The sequence below is a fragment of the Manis javanica genome, chromosome 14 (genome assembly GCF_040802235.1).
Source record: "Manis javanica isolate MJ-LG chromosome 14, MJ_LKY, whole genome shotgun sequence".
NCBI classification, from domain to species: domain Eukaryota; kingdom Metazoa; phylum Chordata; class Mammalia; order Pholidota; family Manidae; genus Manis; species Manis javanica.
In genome coordinates this window covers 6,170,800-6,193,592 of record NC_133169.1, presented here as the reverse complement: position 1 = coordinate 6,193,592, position 22,793 = coordinate 6,170,800, and the positions used below count along the sequence as shown (strand labels likewise).

General features: G+C 40.2%; 1 protein-coding gene and 2 long non-coding RNA genes across 7 annotated transcripts in view; 1 reads left to right on the top strand and 2 right to left on the bottom strand.

Annotated features, from left to right (window-relative positions):
• ATF6 (activating transcription factor 6) overlaps positions 1 to 22,793 on the top strand; it is a 184,029-nt gene that overhangs the window by 128,101 nt on the left and 33,135 nt on the right. For 4 of the 5 annotated variants that reach the window (XM_073221563.1, XM_073221566.1, XM_073221567.1 and 1 more), the window contains one exon: positions 7,626 to 7,710. In XM_073221563.1, the coding sequence (XP_073077664.1) occupies positions 7,626 to 7,710 (85 nt within the window). Of the gene's footprint in view, positions 1 to 7,625; positions 7,711 to 10,400; positions 10,471 to 22,793 lie in introns of all 5 variants that reach the window. The other variant, XM_073221565.1, reaches the window with a different exon arrangement.
• LOC140846114 (uncharacterized) lies at positions 4,905 to 14,831 on the bottom strand. The gene is made up of 3 exons (XR_012125013.1): positions 11,048 to 14,831; positions 10,044 to 10,188; positions 4,905 to 5,282 (listed from the first exon to the last, which is right to left on the bottom strand). It is a non-coding gene; the product is annotated as an uncharacterized lncRNA (long non-coding RNA).
• LOC118973476 (uncharacterized) lies at positions 15,719 to 22,790 on the bottom strand. The gene is made up of 3 exons (XR_005062852.2): positions 19,139 to 22,790; positions 17,870 to 17,928; positions 15,719 to 17,564 (listed from the first exon to the last, which is right to left on the bottom strand). It is a non-coding gene; the product is annotated as an uncharacterized lncRNA (long non-coding RNA).

Here is a 22,793-nt window from a genome sequence, read left to right as displayed (position 1 = left end):
TTTGGAGTGGAGTCTTTAGGGTTTTTTATGTACAGTATCATATCATCTGCAAATAGTGACAGTTTAACTTCTTCTTTACCAATCTGGATTCCTTGTATTTCTTTGTTTTGTCTGATTGCCGTGGCTAGGACCTCCAGTACTATGTTAAATAACAGTGGGGAGAGTGGGCATCCCTGTCTGGTTCCCGATCTCAGTGGAAATGCTTTCAGCTTCTCGCTGTTCAGTATAATGCTGGCTGTGGGTTTATCATATATGGCCTTTATTATGTTGAGGTACTTGCCCTCTATTCCCATTTTGCTGAGAGTTTTTATCATGAATGGATGTTGAATTTTGTCAAATGCTTTTTCAGCATCTATGGAGATGATCATGTGGTTTTTGTCTTTCTTTTTGTTGATGTGGTGGATGATGTTGATGGATTTTCGAATGTTGTACCATCCTTGCATCCCTGGGATGAACCCCACTTGGTCATGGTGTATGATCCTTTTGATATACTGTTGAATTCTGTTTGCTAATATTTTATTGAGTATTTTTGCATCTACATTCATCAGGGATATTGGTCTGTAATTTTCTTTTTTGGTGGGGTCTTTTCCTGGTTTTGGTATTAGGGTGATGTTGGCTTCATAGAATGAGTTTGGGAGTATTCCCTCTTCTTCTATTTTGTGGAACACTTTAAGGAGAATGGGTATTATGTCTTCTCTGTGTGTCTGATAAAATTCCGAGGTAAATCCATCCGGCCCCGGGGTTTTGTTCTTGGGTAGTTTTTTGATTACTGTTTCAATTTCTTTGCTTGTAATTGGTTTGTTTAACTTTTGTGTTTCTTCCTTGGTCAGTCTTGGAAGGTTGTATTTTTCTAGGAAGTTGTCCATTTCTTCTAGGTTTTCCAGCTTGTTGGCATATAGGTTTTCATAGTAGTCTTTAATAATTCTTTGTATTTCTGTGGAGTCTGTCGTGATTTTTCCATTCTCATTTCTGATTATGTTGATTTGTGTTGACTCTCTTTTTCTCTTAATAAGTTGGGCTAGAGGCTTATCTATTTTGTTTATTTTCTCAAAGAACCAGCTCTTGGTTTCGTTGATTTTTGCTATTGTTTTATTCTTCTCAATTTTGTTTATTTCTTCTCTGATCTTTATTATGTCCCTCCTTCTGCTGACTTTAGGCCTCATTTGTTCTTCTTTTTCCAGTTTTAATAATTGTGATGTTAGACTATTCATTTGGGATTGTTCTTCCTTCTTCAAGTGTGCCTGGATTGCTATATACTTTCCTCTTAAGACTGCTTTCGCTGCATCCCACAGAAGTTGGGGCTTAGTGTTGTTGTTGTCATTTGTTTCTATATATTCCTTGATCTCTATTTTGATTTGTTCATTGATCCATTGATTATTTAGTAGCATGTTGTTAAGCCTCCATGTGTTTGTGAGCCTTTTTGTTTTCTTTGTAGAATTTATTTCTACTTTCATACCTTTGTGGTCTGAAAAATTGGTTGGTAGAATTTCAATATTGTGGAATTTACTGAGGCTCTTTTTGTGAGCTAGTATGTGGTCTATTCTGGAGAATGTTCCATGTGCACTTGAGAAGAATGTATATCCTGTTGCTTTTGGATGTAAAGTTCTATAGATGTCTATTAGGTCCATCTGTTCTAGTGTGTTGTTCAGTGCCTGTGTGTCTTTACTTATTTTCTGCCCGGTGGATCTATCCTTTGGGGTGAGTGGTGTGTTGAAGTCTCCTACAATGAATGCATTGCAGTCTATTTCCCTCTTTAGTTCTGTTAGTATTTGCTTCACATATGCTGGTGCTCCTGTATTGGGTGCATATATATTTAGAATGGTTATATCCTCTTGTTGGACTAAGCCCTTTATCATTATGTAGTGGCCTTCTTTATCTCTTGTTACTTTCTTTGTTTTGAAGTCTATTTTGTCTGATATTAGTACTGCAACCCCTGCTTTCTTCTCACTGTTGTTTGCCTGAAATATGTTTTTCCATCCCTTGACTTTTAGTCTATGCTTATCTTTGGGTTTAAGGTGAGTTTCTTGTAAGCAGCATATAGATGGGTCTTGCTTTTTTATCCATTCTATTACTCTATGTCTTTTGATTGGTGCATTAAGTCCATTTACATTTAGGGTGACTATTGAAAGATATGTACTTATTGCCATTGCAGGCTTTAGATTCGTGGTTACCAAAGGTTCAAGGTTAGCTTCTTTAGTATCTTACTGCCTAACTTAGCTCACTTATTGAGCTGTTATATACACTGTCTGGAGAGTCTTTTCTTCTCTCCCTTCTTATTCCTCCTCCTCCATTCTTCATATGTTGTGTGTTTTGTTCTGTGCTCTTTTTAGGGGTGCTCCCATCTAGAGCAGTCCCTGTAGGATGCCCTGTAGAGGTGGTTTGTGGGAAGCAAATTCCCTCAGCTTTTGCTTGTCTGGGAATTGTTTGATCCCACCATCATATTTAAATGATAGTCGTGCTGGATACAGTATCCTTGGTTCAAGGCCCTTCTGTTTCATTGCATTAAGTATATCATGCCATTCTCTTCTGGCCTGTAGGGTTTCTGTTGAGAAGTCTGATGTTAGCCTGATTGGTTTTCCTTTATAGGTGACCTTTTTCTCTCTAGCTGCCTTTAAAACTCTTTCCTTGTCCTTGATCTTTGCCATTTTAATTATTATGTGTCTTGGTGTTGTCCTCCTTGGATCCTTTCTGTTGGGGGTTCTGTATAATTCCATGGTCTGTTCGATTATTTCCTCCCCCAGTTTGGGGAAGTTTTCAGCAATTATTTCTTCAAAGACAGTTTCTATCCCTTTTCCTCTTTCTTCCTCTTCTGGTATCCCTATAATACGAATGTTTTTCCTTTTGTATTGGTCACATATTTCTCTTAGTGTTGTTTCATTCCTGGAGATCCTTTTATCTCTCTCTATGTCAGCTTCTATACGTTCCTGTTCTCTGGCTTCTATTCCTTCAATGGCCTCTTGCATCTTATCCATTCTGCTTATAAATCCTTCCAGGGATTGTTTCACTTCTGTGATCTCTTTCCTGACATCTGTGATCTCCTTCCGGACTTCATCCCACTGCTCTTGCATTTTTCTCTGCATCTCATCCCACTGCTCTTGCATTTTTCTCTGCATCTCATCCCATTGCTCTTGCATTTTTCTCTGCATCTCTGTCAGCATGTTCATGATTTTTATTTTGAATTCTTTTTCAGGAAGACTAGTTAGGTCTGTCTCCTTCTCAGGTGTTGTCTCTGTGATCTTTGTCTGCCTGTAGTTTTGCCTTTTCATGGTGATAGAGATAGTTTGCAGAGCTGGTACAAGTGACTGCTGGAAGAGCTTCCCTTCTTGTTGGTTTGTAGCCTTTTCCTGGGAGAATAGCGACCTCTAGTGGCTTGTGCTGGGCAGCTGCACGCAGACAGGGCTTCTGCTTCCTGCCCAGTTGCTTTGGGGTTTATCTCCGCTGTTGCTGTGGGCTTGGCCTGGCTGGGGCTGTTCCTCCAAAATGGTGGAGCCCCGTTGGAGGGGGAGCAGCCAGGAGACTATTTATCTCCGTAAGGGGCCTCTGTGCTCCCTGCTGCCCAGGGGGTTAGAGTGCCCAGAGATCCCCAGATTCCCTGCTTCTGGTCTAAGTGACCTGTCCTGCCCCTTTAAGATTTCCAAAAAGCACTCTCCAAACCAAAACAACAGCAGCAACAATGAGAGAGGGAACAGAAAGAAAGAGAAAAAAAAAAGGAAAAAAAGGGGAAAAACAAGCGATTTTTTTTTTTTTTTTTTTTGTCCTCAGGTGCTGGTCCCAGGCACCCGCTCACTGGTCCTGCTGCCCTGTCTCCCTAGCACCAGGGTCCCTGTCCTTTCAAGGCTTCCAAAAAGCACCCACCCACCGGTCCCGCAGGGAAGGAACGCTCAATATTCTTTGTCCTCAGGCACTGGTCCCACGCACCCGCTCACCAGTCCCGCCGCCCTGCCTCCCTAGCACCGGGGTCCCTGTCCCTTCAAGGCTTCCAAAAAGCACTCGGCAAAAAGAGAGAAAAAAAAGGGGAAAAACGCGCGATTTCTTCCGTCCTCAGGTGCTGGTCTCAGGCACCCACCCACCGGTCCCACAGGGAAAAATGCGGGATATTCTTTGTCCTCAGGTGCCGGTCCCAGGCACCCGCTCACCAGTCCCGCCGCCCTGCCTCCCTAGCACCGGGGTCCCTGTCCCTTTTAGGCTTCCAAAAAGCACTCACAGAAAAGAGAAAAAAAAAAAGGGGAAAAACGCGCGATTTCCTCTGTTTTCAAGTGCCGGTCTCAGGCACCCGCCCACCGGTCCCGCAGGGAAAAACGGGGGATATTCTTTGTCCTCAGGCGCCGGTCCCAGCCACCCGCTCACCAGTCCCGCCACCGTGCCTCCCTAGCACTGGGGTCCCCGTCCCTTCAAGGCTTCCAAAAAGCGCTCGCCAAAAAGAGAAAAAAAAAAAAAAGGGGAAAAACGCGCGACCTCCTCCGTCCTCAGGCACCGGTCTCAGGCACCCGCCCCCAGGTCTCGCAGGGAGAAACGCAGGATATTCTTTGTCCTCCGGCGCCGTTCCCAGGCACCTCCTCACCGGTCCCGCCACCCTGCCTCCCCAGCAACGGGGGCCCGTCCCTCTAAGGCTTCCAAAAAGCGCTCGCCAAAAAAAAAAAAAAAAACCTCTCCGGTTTCTCTCCACCCGCCGGGAGCCGGGGGGAGGGGCGCTCGGGTCCCGCCGGGCTGGGGCTTGTATCTTACCCCCTTCACAAGGCGCTGGGTTCTTGCAGGTGTGGATGTAGTCTGGATGTTGTCCTGTGTCCTGTGGTCTCTATTTTAGGAAGATTTTTCTTTGTTATATTTTCATAGCTCTATGTGTTTTTGGGAGGAGATTTCCACTGCTCTACTCACGCCGCCATCTTGGCTCCGCCCCCCCCCTACAAGTTTTTTAATAAATAAGCAAAATGCCAGCAAACTATTTCAATAAAACTAAACAATAAATGTGGTTTTTTTAATGCTTTTATAAAAAAAGTAAATGTGGTCTCTGATTGCTTTAACCATATTGAGATTCCTCTTGACTAAATACCATTGGTACTGTTTCACAAATTTGTAATATAACTAGTAATTTCTTCGTGAGTGACCAAATCCAAAATAATAGTGGCTCAGACAAATCAAAATTTTATTTCTCCGTGTGTGTAAGTTCCAGAGATCTTAGGGGAGCTCTTTGGTTATCAGGATCCCCAGCTCCTTCTGTCTTCTTGCTCCATTATCCTCTGATTGTGGCTTCCAGCTTATGGTCCAAGAAGACTACTCCAGTTCTAGAAGGGAGGAGAAGAGAGGAAGATTGTTGCATCCCACACGCACCACCTAGAAGGAGTTGCATGAACCCTTTCTTCTCACAGCCCATCGACCAGAACTTCAATACGTGGCCTCATTTGGTTGCAAAGGAGGCTAGAGAATACAGTCTTTATTCTGAGCGGCTTTGTGCCCAACTACATGTGGAAGGTCCTATTCCTATTCTAATTTTACAGAAGGGAGAGCAGATACTGAGCACAAATGGCTGTTCTGCCCCAGTTAGCATTGCTTCCCCAGCAAAATAAATGTTCAGTACATTTTTTTGAATGAATAGTAAGAAGTCAATACATATTTGTTGATTGAGTAAATAAAGCTCCTTTGTTTCTAAAGCTGTCACTGATAGAAATACTGATGTGCTAGAAAGGGAGTGAGATGAACTCAGTTGGAGAGCAAAGAGAGTTAACGATTCAGTTGTGACAAGGAATCTTTAATTTGAGGAAGTACAAGTCAGTGTGAAATGAAGCCACAACGCTGCCTTTAGGCCTCCTGGTGAACAAGCACTTTAAATACAGGTTTTTCCTCCCAGTTTTCAAACCTTTAATAATTAGAGGTAAGGAAGATTAACTGTAATAATTCTCATGCATTCAACATGTGATTCTCCTTTTTCATAAATAATAATGTGTTTTTGGCTTTCTGCTGCAAAAGTAACTACTTTGAAATTTAATGAAGAGGGAAAGTGGGAGACATTATGTTCAGAAAATTCAATTTTAAAACTGTTTAGTGCGGCATGTAGATGGTAGCAGGAAATTCATGTTTAAGCCTGAGCCTGACCTTAACCCGTGGCCGGTGGGATCTAAGTGTGTTTATTTTTACAGTAGCCTCAATTTGGGGCTTGGAAGTTTGTTGGTTTGTTTTCTCGTTCTGTTTGGGGGACCATGAAGCAGTGTTTTAATTATAGGAATTAAGCTATTTATAATTTTCATGGCATGAAGATCAGCAAATTTTGCTTTTTTCTTGGCTGTCACGTGTTATCTTACTCTCAGAAATGTGTGATCTTTGTGTCTAACAATGCACTTAAAAAAAACCAAAAACACTGTGGTGCAGCAATGCTGGAATCCTAACAGAACCACTTTACTCATCTTCCTCACCCCCCTTCCGCCCCCTTCCTTCCTAAAAACCTTGTTCTCATGGCAATGTTGCCTTGAATAAACAAAGCACAAGCAGTTACTGGAAATGTTGTCTCTACAGTTCTGTTCATGTACATTAATGTCTGTTTTTCATGTGCTAGATTTTTTCTTAGCTTTGCTGATAGTTACATTTCCTAATGTTGATTCTGAACTAACTGCATTAAATCTTTACCACTCTCAGCTATGTGAAATCCTACTTTTTGATGCGTCCATCCATTAGCAAGTTTGTTGAATGATGAAATAATGAGAACAAAGGAACAAGGAAAGACAGTAGGAGGGGTTAAACTTACTAAGTTCAGCTTTTTTGTTTAACCATGCTCCTGCAAATGGAAACATAATGTGCATTTCCCCATACACACACTTTTTCTCTTTTTGCTGTGACAATTCCTGTTTTTTTTTCATAGGAAGAATTCTTGAAAGCAGGAGTTAACATAAAAAGGCCTAAGTCACTTATAATCAGCTTTGGAATATCTACAAATACGTTTTTCCAAACACACTCCTCCTATTTTGAAGTCAAATTCCTCTCGTCTCATCCTTTCTTTTAGTATTGGTGTGGTTGGAAACCAGAAACCTCAGATGCCCCCAGGTCCCTTACAGATCAGCAAAAACTGGCAATATTACATTTAGAACTGTGTGATTGTGCTAGACATACATTTGTAATTTTTAAAACTCTTGCACTAAACATACGCTTCTTAAGGGCAAGAACCGTACATCTTCTTTAGTACCTACCTGTGCTCACAAAAAAAGTGTAATGCTGTGGCCGCTTCAGAGGGAGAAGAGGGGGCTAAGCAGGCAAGGCTCCAGGCTCTGGCCCCACTTCCATCAGAATCTCCTTTTGATAGTCGATAATTTGGGATGCGAATATTTTGGGGGGAAAATGTTTCTCTTCTTTAAAATAGTTTGAAAATGACTGTATTGGATAGAAAACTTCAGTATCTCTTGACATTGTTTTGCAGGATCAGAAACAGACCCAAATTGTATAGCTATTAAGGGCAGAACCAGATTTTAATGAATGAATCAGAGATGATATGTAGTTAATTATCTAAACCAGAATCAATTAAAAATGCATTTCCTGTGATCCTAATGAAACACTGGCACCTTAGAAAGTCTGAATTTGGCCTGTTATAGGACTAAGCCAGTTGTTGTGGGTAATAACAAATGGTTCTTTGTTAATTTTAGGATCACTTGCTGTTACCAGCCACCACTCATAATAAGACCACAAGACCAAAGATGTCAATTGTTTTACCAGCAATAAACATAAATGGTAAGTTGAAATTTTGGTTTCTGAATGACATGAGATTGCTTTGTTTAAACAAGATTCTCTGGATTAACTAAAAGGCATATAAAATATTTAGGTGGTCCATGGATTAGTTCTGAAACATCTTTCCACTGTTTTCACAAAATGCTATTTTTAAATGCCTGTACTCTTTTTCAAAATGACTCTTTTAAAGTTAAAATCTTAAATTTAAAGTTACTTTTTAAATTACTGTATTTTTAAAGGGAAAAAAATTATTTCATTTTCAAAATTGGAAGAGTTAACATCTTGACTGCTCTACAGACTTGTCTGGGGTCTTAGGTTATAAATGCAGTATAAGAAGCCCCTGCTGTGTTCTGAAAAAGAATTTGTAAGCCATGTTTTTGGAACTCAAAGCAGTTACCTATATTGCGTAAATGGTGATAAGATTCCCAGACCAAACTTCAGCAGCCTGTCTATAGTTACTCCATAATACTGATGAACTTGGTATGATATTTCTATTGCATTTTGTTCTTCTAATGCTGGGTTTTAAGTAAAATGTAAATAATACTATAATATCTTCAGACTATCCAAAGATGTTAAGGCACAATGTACTTGCTTTTTAGTCTAGAAGGAAAATAAGATAAACACAGAAATCATTGTACTCAAGAAAAAGTCCCATAAGGAATATATAAAGCACTAAAGAAAGTCAGTAAAGGGGAGATTACTTCCAGTTGGGCTTTTCATGGAAAGGAAGAATCTCTTACTCCCAGTACCAGCTGTGGGTTGTAAATGAACATCGGGCACATTGTTTGCTAAGCACTTTCTCTGACCCATCCTGTTAGGCCCTGTTGGAACTAGGAGCATGGACCATCCTTCTCAAGTCCATTTATCTAGTGTAATAGAACTACGGGTAATAATAACTTCATAGTTTATGAGAAAGACAAAAAGGAAAAGCCCTTTGAACTAATCTGTAGTTGGACCAGTGGTCATTCTGATTGATGATCATAATTAAACCACCAAATACATTATAAAACAAAACACTGGGATTCTGGATATATTCCTAGAAAGTATCTTCATAGAGAAAAAGTATTAGATATTCATTGTACGTTTTAAGGCCCTAGAGAACTATGGAATTTCAGTGTGCTGTCTTTGTATATATTAAGCCCAGAAACAGCTTATTAGAAATGCTTAGGAGGCAACTTTATAGATAAAAAATAAAACATTTTCTTTTGTTAAACTTAAAGAATTATAACATTTTCTTAGTCTTACAAAGACATTTAGAACATACTTTTTTTTTAACTATACTGTTGAGGAGAACTGTCTTTCTTCAGTAAAGGCATCTCTGAAGCTTTTATGGAACAATCATTCTGCTGTTTCAAGGACAGTGTAGTCCAAGTATACTATATTATACTCCAAAGAATATATTTAGGAAATATCATTTACTTTTATTCCATGGTACCTATGTTTCTCTGCTTGAACCATAATAGCTTTAATTTCTAATCAGCTGATGCTCCGTAAGTTTATTGTCTCACCTTTAATAAAGTAGAATTCACTTAATTTTGTTCTGATATTGGGTTCTTAGGGCAAGAGAATGCCTGGTTTTACTTTATAACAATGAACTGCCTATTTATATTAAGCCCCAAACAGGAAGATGCTATTTGGCTCTGTCTTGGCCAGGGGACTAATTTTTGAAAATGAGCCTTTCATGGATTTGAAAAATTCAAGCATTAGAGGATCATTTCCTTTTTAATCTGGTTTGGATTTCTTTGTAAATAAGTTTTGTTTTCCCTTTCTAGGATATAGTAAATTATTGGGAAAGCTAAATTCAAATTCAAGAGATACTTACTGAATATATACCCCACATGTGAAATACAGTGCTGTGTCCTCGGCCCCTTTCCTGGACGGTCCCTTCACCTTGGTAGGCTAACTGAGGATACTTCTCAAAGTAGAGCCTGAAATTTTTCTTTCCCACCTTAGGTACCTCTCAGCCTGCTCCCCACTACAACTTCCAAATTCTCTGTCCTTCAGTCTCTCTGATGTTTTTCAAATATATAACATCAGCCTTTACTCCTAACACTTCTCTGTTGCTGTCTCCTCCTCCACTGTCACTAACGACTCTCCACCACTGCCTCCATCATCTCTTTGTACAACTTCACCATCTACCCACAGGATTCATCCTGCCTGCTGGCACCTTTGGATCCTGTCATCTTTCACTTTGCTCTTCCTCAGCCTCCTGGCCACACGGTCATACTCTGGACCTCATCGTCATCGCTGCTGGCACCCCTTTGGGGTCTCCTCTTCGGGCCTCCCTGCCTGCTGCCCCTCTTACTGTCGCACCTGCACCCCGACTCCTCTCTCACCTCACCGGTCTCTGGTGCTCCGACCCAGCCCTTCTTCTGTAGCCACCCACCCCTTGTGTGGCCTGGGTTCCATGTCCCATGCTGTCACCACTCTCTTGCAAGCCCCTCTTGCTCTCTGAATCCTCTTTTCTTAGGGTGCACTTGTCTGTAAAAAAAAAAAAACCACCATAGTTAAACCCAGTTGTCCTCTTTATGCCTGCTCTCAAGCAGCTGAAAATTGCTAGAATATACCTAGTCAGGACAAGTAGATTTGCTTCAAATTTGACCATTAATTCCAGAGGGGCATTCAGCACTGCCAGTCATCGCTAGTAAATTCACTGGTCTTTGAAACAATGATTCCTCACCTTCTCTTCTCAGATCTCCAACATTCCCTCTCCCCATCCCCCCAGCTGATGAACTCACCAAATGCTACATTGAGAAAACAGAGGTAATCACGTATGGGCTGCCCCATGTTGCCGCTGCCCCCAGCCCAGCCGCACCCACGCCCTTGGACCCTGCCTTCCCTGTTATGCCGGAAGAAGAGTCTCTTCCATTGTTCCAAATCTCAACTTTGCTACTCACTACATAGGTATCACTAGGCAGGTTCGTTAATTTTTCTGTACCTCAGCCCCATCGTCTGTAAAAGGAGATAATAGTAGTACCTTCCTCTTAGAGTCAGCGTGACAATTAAATGAGTAAAAATGCCTTAAGTAGTGCCTCGCTATTTTCAGTCTAGTCACTGTGTTATCATCTTTGTCACTGTTGTCATTGTCATCAGTATCTCCATCATCTAAGGTGACTCCTTCCTTTTGGGCCCTGCATCCCAGCCCCTCTCACAGTTTTGAAGACTTTGCTCCTGCACGTATACCCGGCCCAGCACGATCAGTTTCCCCTCTACTGGATCATTCTCATCAACATACAAAATGTCTTAATAATACCTTTGGTGTAGGGAGACTCTTAACTGCACATCCTGTTTCCCTGTTGCCCTGCCTAGCAAAACTCTTGAAAGAGTTGCTTGTACTCACGGCCTCCGTTTGCTTGTCTCTCGCTTTCTCCTCTGCCCCTCTTGGCTTCTGCTGCTGACTCGACCGCAGCGCTGTTGCAAAAGGCTCACCAATGGCCAGCATTTTGCTGAAGCCACAGGTCTGCCTACATTATCAGCTTACCTGACTTCACATCGGTCTTTGACATGATTGACTATTCCCTCTTTTTCTAGTCCTCCAATTTTTATTTTTTAAAGTTTCAAATCTACAGAAAAGTTAAAAAGACAAGTACAGTGAGTACCTGAAGACCCTTTAGCTAGATTTCACAAATTGTTAACAGTTGTTCTGTGAAGGCAAACATGCAAAAAACTGACCTGTAGAACTCTCCAAGATCCAGAGAGAGAGATTTCTTTGGCTTACTAGGCATATGATTTGACAAACTGTACTCTAATTATATCATTTGTAATCTGAAGAGTTAAGTTGATCTCTGTCTCTGACTTGAGTGGAGCCTGTAGAATTTTGGAGAAGGTGGTAGAAGACATAAAGTCAAATTTTATTGAGCAACTTGTTTATGTGTGTACCTGGAGAGCTTATGGAATATCCTTGATAGGGATATTTGGGAAGAAGAACTTGATTTTTTCATTTTAACAGAGTAAAGTAGATTGCCAGGTCTATATCTGGTCTTAAGCTATAATGTTCAAATAATTCTACTCTGTGGCTTTTTGGTGTGAAAAAAGTCTATATAAGAAATAGCTAAAAAGAGCAGGATGTGGGTGTGAAATTAATGCCATTTAGAAAGTACTAGTCACATGCTAACTTAATTTTTGTTATTTGTTCTTCATTTTGAATTCTCTTTATTATTTAATTTCCTTTGTCTCATAAGAGAGTTCAAAACAGATTAACAAAGCTGCAAGTAAGGTCTTCCCTTTGAAGAAGTCTCCACACTAAAGATTATTGAGTTAAAATGCTAGGTATACTTGAAAAAATCTTGGTTAAAAATGATTGCGAATGACTCGTAGATCACTGGCCGATGAATTAAAAGGTGCTGCTGTTTTTTAAACAGGAGTCTGGACGTTCCCCTTGTACTGCCAGTCAACATTTCCCACTTTTAAATCATTTCCACTTATGTTGTGGTAAAACCGCTCATTTCCTTTCTTTCACTCTTGATAAATCATTCAGCCAAATAGAACATAGAAGCTACTTTGTAGGCATCTTCCGTCAGGGACTGAACACAGGCATCAGCAGACACGTTCTGTGATCCACCAGTGCCTTCCCTGCTTTGGTTTTACTGCTCTCCTTCCCTCTAGTACCGAAGTTAGGTGGCATATGAGTAATAAAAGGAAAACGAACTCTTAATTCTACCCTGTCAATATTAAGGGCCCAGGTAGGTGAACAAATGACTACAAGACTAAATTGTAATGATATTTAATCTCAAAGTAATTTCCATGTAAAGAAAATCCAGAAGAAGCTACTAGCAATATAACTGAAAGGCAGGCAGCAAACGAACCTTTTAAGTATATTAGTATCAATAATCAAAGAATGTTGATACATCTTTTGATGATCACAGTTTCGTAGATGTGCTGTCCCAAAGAAAATATATTTGGAAACTGTCCTATCTTAGACATGTTCTGCTCAATCAGGGCAGATTGCGTAAGAGATTTGTGTCTGAAAGTTGTGCCTTTTACTCTTAAAAATTAATTTCTTCCTAAAGGCCTGTCAGTTCCTCAATTTAAAAAAAATGTATTTACAACTTTGCATTTTCATTGCAATTCATTCCATTTCAGTGTTCTATAGTTGTATCCAGTTAAGTGAATTGAGTCTTCTCTTGAGCCATGTTTTAGTTTTGTTTCAATGTATAATAAAATAGTTCTTTGACTTGTGACTCACTACCAAAACCAGTAGGAAGATCCCAACCCTAAGAATTTCTCTGAGAAAAGGAGAGGAGGAAAAAAAAAAAAAATCACACTATTCACTTGAAAAAGAAAAGAAAGATTTTCTCTCCAAATATATACACAGCTCTGTTAAATGTGTATTGCTGGCAAGTAAAATGATGTGTATTAACATTCACAATACTAACTATAATAAGCAATACCGTTGTGAAGACCTAAGTACATCTTGAGGCTTTGGATTGAGTAGGCAGTTTTCTAGTGAGGAGACAGTCACCTAAGGAGGCAGAGTATGATTCAAATTGTGTTTAGAATTTGGGTAAAATTTGGCCCAATTCCTTAGATCCCTTTTTAGCTCTTAGTTAAAGAGCTAAGTTCCCAGCTAAGCCTGGATCAACAAGGATGATTTCGATCAGTTCCAAGCCAGAAACAACGTGCTGGTTAATTTTTCGAACAGAGATCAGTTAAGTCCTAGGTAGATACAAATCACAGTGTCTGGTATAGGATTAAAAATTAGAAGAATATGATAGAATCTTGCTGATTAACATCAGTTGGTACGTTGGGAGATGAAACTTGAACTGAATAAAACCAGAACCCAACTGTAAAGAAACATTTTCTTTAGGATAAAGAGAGGGCAAGACTTATTTATGTAAGGATTGCATTCAGCTTCAAGTAATGGAAAACCTAATTAAGCATTTGTTTAAATAAATTGGATTTATATATTCTTATATATTGAGAAGTCCACATCAACAAACCAGTCAAGTTGCTGATGTTGAGTCCACAATTTAAGGATGCTGGGACTAAGGTTGCTACAGTTCTATTCTCTTCTTTCCCAGATAATCTCAAAGTGGCTGCTGTAGTTCAAGTCATCATATGTGTGTTTCACACAGAAATAAAGAGGAAGGCATGGCATCTATCAGGAAAGCAAACCTTTTCCTGAAATTTCTAGCAGACTTTTGCTTATGTGTCAGTGACATCAGTGTCACATGCTCATGCCTACCTTCAAGGGAATGTTATGTTTTAAGTAGGCACATTGTGATCTGAAAAAAAATGTGAACTTCTTTTAACAGGGAAATGATGGATACCCAGTGGCCACAGTAGCAGCCACTGCTTGCTGCAGCCTGTCATCGTGGGCTAAGCTGGGACTGAGCAGGGTGTCTGGGAGGAGACAGTAAAGAAAGGATTCAAGTTGAAGAGAGATGAGCAGTGTTTACTGTGAGGGATGCAGCTGTATGATTTAGGTCATCCATGAGTCAAGGAAGTGACTTTAAGCTATTAAACATAAAAATAACACTATCAGAGCTCTGTTAAGAGGCTGTTAATCTAGCTGAGGTGCGAAAGTAGGAAAAGGTCCGGAGGGAAGATTCACTAGGAGGAATGGTAGGGTAAATTGAAGCTGCAGAGAAGATGAGCCAGGAGACACTACGACAGTTTTGGGTGAGATCATTAACGGCCTTGAAAGGGAGGAGAAAGAAATGCCCAAAGAAATTTCAAAGGAAAAAATCTTTAGTGCTGGCATCTGGCATCTAACTGAAGGAGGACGTACAAGCTGATTCCGTGCTACTGAAATAGTTGTTTCTTACCACCTTCACTTCTGCTTAGCTTTCTGTCCCTTTTGTTTCTTAAAGTCATCAGGTTACCTCCCCATTTTAAGTTCGTCCCGAACCATTAGGTTATCCCCACTTGGCATTGCCTCTTCTGCACTCTCTTCTGCAAAATAAATCTGAAAATAAAATTTTTTTAATGGAAAAAAACAGGATCTGTAGTAGACCTGCTTTTCTGTACTTGGAACGCTTCTCGCTTTGTTGAGAGTGATTATTGCTTTGATGATTTATTGGCAGTTGCACTGGTAATTTTTTTTCCATGAGTAGTTTCTTTTTTGTATCTGATTTACTAAGCAACTATTTACTCTATAGGGACTTTCACAGGACCCCAGAGGTTTAGAATAGATCAGCCTGCACTGTATCTTCCTTGCCGAGAAGCCAGTGGCCAGGCCCACTGTACCTAACTGACCTTCAGAGTCCTGTTAGCTTTCAGTGAAATCACTCTTTCTCCCTTTGGGACAAACATCTGTTTCTACTTAAACAGATGGTTTAGCTTTCAACTAACAAAAACTAGAGATCATCATCCATTTAAGCCAACAAAGTTGCTTTGAGCCTCCTACCAACTGTCCAAAATCTGAATTATTTCTCTATTTTACACATATTACGCTCCACAGAATGGATTTATCTTTGGACTGGAAAAGTAAGAACCCTGTATGTCAGAAGATTGAGCCATTTCACATAATCTGAAGTTTCTGTTTTTCAAAAGAATTGCTTAATAAGCGCAGGTTTAACTCCTGTGTGAATTCTCTTTTGCAATGATAACAACTGGAAACACTAGGGATCCTAAATTCCCGTGGAGTGTTACGTGGTTCGTTCAGTACTTGCATTATAATTTCTTTGTTATTTGAAACATAAACTGAGTTCAGCGTGCTAATAGGCCAGCACCATCTCAGGATATACATATCAAAGGCAATGTAATTTTGTTCACATTGGGAATTACCCCGTCCCATGGGCTTTTACAAATAGGAGTTAGAGAGTCCTGAGAGGTCTATATTTCATTTTCCTGAATCTAGGATCTTGAAGCTGAAAATACGGATGCAGATTATGAATTAGAACTACTTACGCTTTGGGGATCTTGAGTATGTCAGACAAGAGTTGCCTTTGGACTCAACCAAATATCCGTAGAGATACTTTCCTCCAGATTGATTGCAGACTTGAAAGAAACGAACGAATGCTTTAAACATAAGATTTAGATTAAATTCTGAGACAAATGTGACCTGTGAACTAGTTTGTTGCCAGGAGCAGAGTAAGAAGACCATATAATTAGCATCTTTGAAGATATCTTTTAAAGCCTGTCTCTTTGTTTTCAGTCTACTTGCTATATAGGGGAAATGTGATCTACTTGGCATCAGTACAGTTTAGATTAGGACAAAGGAAGACGCATAAATATTCATGTATTCAAGCCACAAAATTCCAAGGTTAAAAGGGCATCAGTACAGCATCGTCCATGCTAACCCGCTTCCAGTGTGTGGATTCCCTTCTGCAGTGCTGCTTAGGCAGCCAGTTCAGAATATAGTCGCCTCCAGGGATGAAGACTCCCCGCTCCAAATAGCTCTGGCAGTTTGTGGATCATTCCTTCTCTCTGTCTTCCGCCCTCTGCCCATAAATCCACAGGATTACATATAAATATAATCTTTCTTCCATGTGTCAGGCCTTTAGCTGTTTGTACACTGTATATCCTCTGAGTCTTCATATAGCAAGCTTTCCCAGCCTCCTTCTGTGCCCTGGGTTCAAGGTGCCTCTGATCATTCTCCTCTGAATGGGCTGTGGTTTTCCCGCCTCCCTTAAAGAGGGCTGTGAATGCTGAGCATAATGGAGTGTCTCCAGGTGCTGTACAGTGCGTTTCTACTGGTGAAACCACTGTGGTCGTTGCCAGTTACATCATGCATTGTGCTTTCTGTTAAATGTAGTCTGTATAGTTTTTCACATATAAATTTAAAAATATTTTATATTTTTACTGCCAAGCCATGTCTCTTGTGTTTTGTTTGCTGAGTTTGCATTTTGGACTGAAGTTTAGGACTGTGTTTTGATCCTCATTTAACATCTTTTTGATAGAGGTTTTTCTTAAATCCCTTACTGAACACACATTCAGGAAAGGCTTTCGTAAGCCCGTAGAGTAGGTTAGGCACTCCTTCCCCATTTTGGCTGCCCAGAATACTCTGAACTCCCTTATTTTTGTATTATTCATATCATTCGTAATCAGTAGTTTATTGTCTAACTTCCCTGTTAAACTGTAGGCTTTTTAAGGTTAGGGACCCTGTTTGTTTAATATTTTTTGTTATTTCTAGTACCTTACAAAAATAAGTGCCTAACACATAGTAAGTGTCCAAAAAATTTTGTTGAGTTGAATTAAATGTATAAAGCATCTATGCAAGCAGGAACTATCCTTTATATCCAGGGGAAAAAATGTAGTTAATTAAAATATATAATCTCCCCCCAACCCAGCCCCATATGCACACAGTGATATTTTGAACTGAAGCACAAAGGGTAAGTAGGACTGGCCGAGGGGATGAGGTGGACTAGGGAGAGGAAACAGATGAACAGGAATAAACAGATAAACAGAAAGAAAAGTGCTGAGCCCACTTGGGGGATTAAAGTAGAATTAAAGTGCACAGACATTGGGGTGCAGAAGCAGCTAGAGAAGTACAAACAGAAGCTAGTTCGTGAAGGCCACGTATGACAGGGTTTGGAGTTTTTATTCTATCCTATGAGTAATAGGGAGCTACTAAAAGATTTTGAAGATTTTGAGCAGAGGAGAGGCACAAATAGAGTCATTTCAAATATTTCCCTGACAGCAATGGAAAGGGTAGAGTAGAGGAAATGGTGCTTTTATAGGGACAATTAGGAAGTTATGATCATCTAGGCTAGAAATGATGGTACTTAATACAAAAAGAGGACTCTATGTATGTATTAGTAAATGTACATGCAGTTACCCCAAGACCTCGTTGTTAGGAAGAACAAGCACCGACTGTCTCGCATAGTCCTGAGGGTCGTGACTCTCGGGGCAGCTGAGCAGGGTGGCTCTGGCCACAGGTCTCTCATGGGGTTGCAGTCGAGCTGTTGGTGGAACTGAAGATTTGATTGGTGCTAAGGATCTGCTCCCAGGCTCGGGCACTGTTGGGAGGAGGCCTCATTTCCTCACCATGTGGGCCTGTCCCTGGGGCCTCCCCCAAAGCAGCTAACCCAGGAAAATGAGAAAGTGAGAGAGCTCCCAAGACAGAAGCAGGTCTTTCAAACCTAACCACAGCAGGGGCATGCTGTCGCTTCTGCAGCAAGCTGCTGGGTACACAGACTGAACATTATAGCAGGGGACCACACAGGAGTGTGAACACGGGAGGCGGGATTTACTGTGGGACATCTTAGAGGCTGCTTACCACCTGGTCTGTCACAGTGCGTAAAGCATCAGTCTAGAGGTCAGGAATATTTTGATGGTCTGTGGAGATAAGAGGACAATACTTCATATAGAAACTGTCTTTAGTCATTCCTCCCAGTTTCCTACTACCATGAGTAAGTAAAGGAAGCAAAAGGTAAGATAGTTAAGACTGCATTGTTTAAGTGTTAAATAATGGCCACTTAGTACTCATTGCTTATTTTTTATTATACAGTATGATAATCTGATTCTGTATTTGTTTTTTATAGTATATAATTGCAATTCAGATTTACAAATATTCAGTGCACAGCAGTATGCTCAAAGAAAAGCATTTCAAAAGAGCTCTGGGATGTGATTTATGCCTTCAGAGAACTAATAATCTAACTGAAAATAAATCATAGAGGATCTCAGAGCTGGAAGGAAACTTAGGGACAGTCTAGCACCGCAGCCTTAGAATACAGGTAAGGGCAGGTTCAGGGAGGCAAATGGCTGATCCAGCCCAGCTGTGACCAGAACCCAGCTCTTCAGATCCCCAGGCATAGCACTTTTGGTAAATGTGAAAGGTAGTTTCTTTGCACCATCAAGGACATTCTTTGAGAACATAAAGCACTTTTATATTTGAAACAAAATGACTTAGAATTTGATGTGAGGAAAGACAAGACATAAATATCTTAGAAGACATTTCTGTCTTCTGTTAGAAGACCAGCTCAGTCTGTCACTGATCACTTACTAAATGACTTTGAGCTAAATTATAATACATTAGTAAACACTGGAAATAATTAGCAGTGATAATATAGAGTAGTATTTATTCAGCAGTAATAAATAACATACAATTTTTTGAAGCAGAGGCCACCCTAATTGACAGTGAGATATTTACACAAATTTTCCCATTTTAGAGTGATAAAATCCAGGGTTAAATAAAGTAAAAATGACAGTATAACTTATGAGTAAAAATAGTATGTAAGTATGAGCTACATTGTTAGAATAACAAGGTAGAAATAAATAAAATTAAGCATTTATAAGATTTTTTTCAGTATATATCATAGTTTGAAATATTTTGGAGATTTTTTCCAAACAAAATGCTTTTTAACCGTCTATTGCCTATATTACTACATAGTTTAGTTCCCCTCTTTTGAGCACCTACCATCTATATTAAGCATAGTTTTGCATTCTTTAACACATGTAATTGCATTTGGTCCTCACAAAGTCTCCATGGAATGATTTCATCTCTATTCTACAGCTGCAGTGGCTGAGAAATTAAGAGAACCCGTACCTGAGCTTTCTGAATAAGGCCTCACAGTCTGTTCTCAGTAGCCCAGACACCAGCTCCTGGTGGTACCTTCATCCTGTCTCTTAAGTACAGTTTGGAACTAAGCAAAGGCAGTAGAGCTAAATACCAGTTTATGTTACCATAATGTCAGATTAACAACTACTCTGTTTATCTTCTGGCCATCTATAAATACTTTAATATCAATCACATGATTTGACATGATTGCCAACCAAAAATAAAGCATTTATATTTGTAATAAAATAGGCATGCACATAGGCAAGTTTCCTGGAATTTCTATGATAAACCAGAAAGACTTTTTTCACCACTATATTAAAATACAAAGAAACAAATTGGGAGACTGAGTTCCAGCTTTCTTGGAATCATAAATTTACCTAATTAAAGCACTTTTTAATAAATTCATTCCATCCAAATTTAGCAGGCATTAATTTCACAGTTTGCTTGCTTTTCCCATGGCATTTAAACATACAAAAGTCTTTTTTTTTTTTAACGTTTTCTAGTAAGTAAATGTTAGTTATTTCCCTAAACTAGCCTGTCCCAGACCAACTGATCAGTTCTACATTCAGAATAACATAGATCATTTAATAGTAAAGATAAACAGTCGGTCTTCTCACTAATCAGTTTACTATCTATGTTTCTATTGATGTGGCCATCGGTTTTTCCAGGAAAACAGGCTTGCACTCAGACTAAGACAGCTAGTCTAACTAAGATAGAAGAACCAGGCTGTGAACATAAACATCTGCTTCCTACTCTGAGTGGCTAGTCATGCTATTTGCTTGCATTCTAGCAAATGCACTATCTGAATGGCGCTGTCTTTTCCCCTTTGTCCCAGGGAGCCTTAGTCAGCATACACTTAATCGTTAAGTACTGTCTCTGTAAACAGCCAGTTTAGTTCCACATTTATTAAGCACTTACTAAATGCCAGTAGAGCTTTGTTGTTGTTGTTTTTACTTTTAGCTGCTCGTATCAATCAGTTTTCTTCATCTGAAGTAACAAACTACTATGGGTAACCTAAGCAGGATGTCTAGGAGAGCCAGGAATCAGACGTGGAAGTCCCTTAAACAAAAGCAAAGCCCAGATTACACCACAGAGCTGGCATAGACCACAGCTTGCAACATCAATATCACTGATTCCAAACCTACTCTGGAACAGGTGCCACGACTGGCTCTTCAAGCTAGACACTCCTACTTCCAGGGCCACCACCCTCTCCAGTCTGAAGCTGGTGCATCTGATAGGCAATGCCTAGGTCACATGCCTACCCCCTAGTTACAAGAGGTCTGGGAAACAAAAGTATCTCATACCATATGGAAAAACCTGTGGTTCTCCCCCGCTGTGTCTTTCTCCTTTACTGCTCACACACAGTGCTCACAGCACTTCTGGTCGCCAAACGTTTGGTGGTTTTTGCACATAACAAGCAACTCTCCGTGACACCAGCTGGGCATCCTACAGTTTACCTGGAAATGGTGTCAGATTCCACAGGTGTAAGTGCTCCGTCTCACAAGACTGCCCACACCCCACTTCTGATGCCAATCTCAAGTTAGAAGGTTCCGGGTTGCCTACAACTTCTGTCTGACTTGGCTATAAATCAGAGGTTCCCATGACTCCTTCTTCAGTTTCGATTAATTTGCTGGAGCAGTTCGCAGAACTCAAGGAAACCCATTTACTGGTTCATTAAAGGTATGATAAAGGATACAGATAAAGAGGTGCATAGGGTGATACCTGGGAGAATCCTGAGCTTCTGCCCCTGTGGAGCTGGGCCACATCACTCTCCAGGTTATGTGATGTGCTCACCAACCTGGAGGCGCAGTGGACCCCATACTATTGGGATTTTTATGGAGGCTTCATCATAGAAGCATGATTGATCATTAACTCTTGTTTTCAGCCCTTATCTCTTCTCAAGAGAATGGGTGGGAGGCAGGGCTGAAAATTCCAAACTTCTATTCATGATGTGGTCTTTCTGGTGACCAGCCCCACCCGGAACCCACCCAGAGTTGCCTCATTAGAACAAAAGCCACTTCTGTCATCCAGGAACTTACAAGGGATCTTAGGAGTCTCAGGAACCAGGGTCAGTGACCAAATATTAGACCAAAAGACCCTCCTAGTGCTCTTATCACTTAGGAAATTACAAGGGTTTCAGGAGCTCTGTGCCAGGAACCAGGAATGGAGACCAGTGTATGTTTTCTGTTATCTCACAGGTACTTAAGCTTATTTGGTAGGAAGCAGGCTCTGCCTCATGAGGTAGGAGATTCTCTAAACCTGAAATATAGTCAGATGCTAAGTAGCCAAAAAGTTCTATCAACAGCATTTTGAATAATCAGAGAAGTTTAAACACAGCAAGTGAGAAGGAAACAACCACCAAAGGAGAAATCCAGTGAGTTTGGCCTTAATATCACTAAAAAAAGGAAAAAGCAATGTTAAGCCATTTGATAAAACTCAGTAAATGGAAGGCTAGGTGATAGCAGATGCTCTCGGAAATTCATAACACCCTAAAGAATGTAACTTCCACGTGAGGCCCATTTGCTCTCTGCAGATACAGGCATTCTCACCTCTCCGGAAAGGGTCAGCCTCAGCATCACGGCAAGGAAACAGCCCACGCTTAGTGTCAGAGCCCTTAGTTCTCGCCCTGCTCAGCTCCCCACCGGATGTGTGGCCAGTGAGATTGCGTTGAGTGCCCTCATCTATAAAATGGTATTGTTGAGGGAGGTAGGTGATCTTTAAAGTCTGCTGTGGCTCTAAAATTCTATAACTTCTACGTGATAGGCTAATTACCATTAATGTTTTTACTTAAATTGGTTTTATGTGTGTTTTAGAAGGTCAATAATCATGAGTTTATTTTCTGATGGCAATAAATTTCCATGAATTCACAGAATTAAATCTCTACCTCCCACTTAGTTTCTTGCTGATTTTTAAACAATGGTATTTTCCCACACAGTGCAGTTGAGGCATTCAAGTTGCAGTGGGAGAAATACTTGTTTAATTTGTCATCATTATTCTTGGCTTCTGTTTTTATGAGCACTTTCTTTTTAAGGTATCATTAATATACACTCTTATGAAGGTTTCACAAGAAAAACAATGTGGTTATTACATTCACCCTTATTATCGAGTCTCCCCCGTACCCACTGCAGTCACTGTCCATCAGTACTGTAAGATGCCACAGAGTCCCTGTTTGTCTTCTCTGAGCTGCACTGTCTTATGAGAGCCTGTTTGTTTTCCTATTTTCAATGGTCTTATTTCTCAAGCAGATATCAAGCTATGGCATAGATGATTTAACATCTTTAGTAGGTTTCCCAAGGGCCCAGCACTGTGCTGGGTGTACTTTATAACCCTAAATGGGTTTCTTAGTGTCTGACAAATCTTTTCATTAATACAACCTTTTGATTTTTTTAACTGTCCCCTCCAAATTGGCCCCTTTAAACTAGTATTAGTCAAAGTTAAAAAACACTGGAAAAGTAACCATGCTATTCAAAGTGATTAAATGTGTAGTTCACACATTTTTAAATGTCTCTTAGTTCAGCCACCGTTAACAGTTTAACTGATGTACTTCTCCATTAAAATTGTATTAGTAGCTCGATGTACTAGTTATATATTGCTATGTAGCAAGTTACCCCAAAACCTAATGGCTTAAAACAACACACTATTT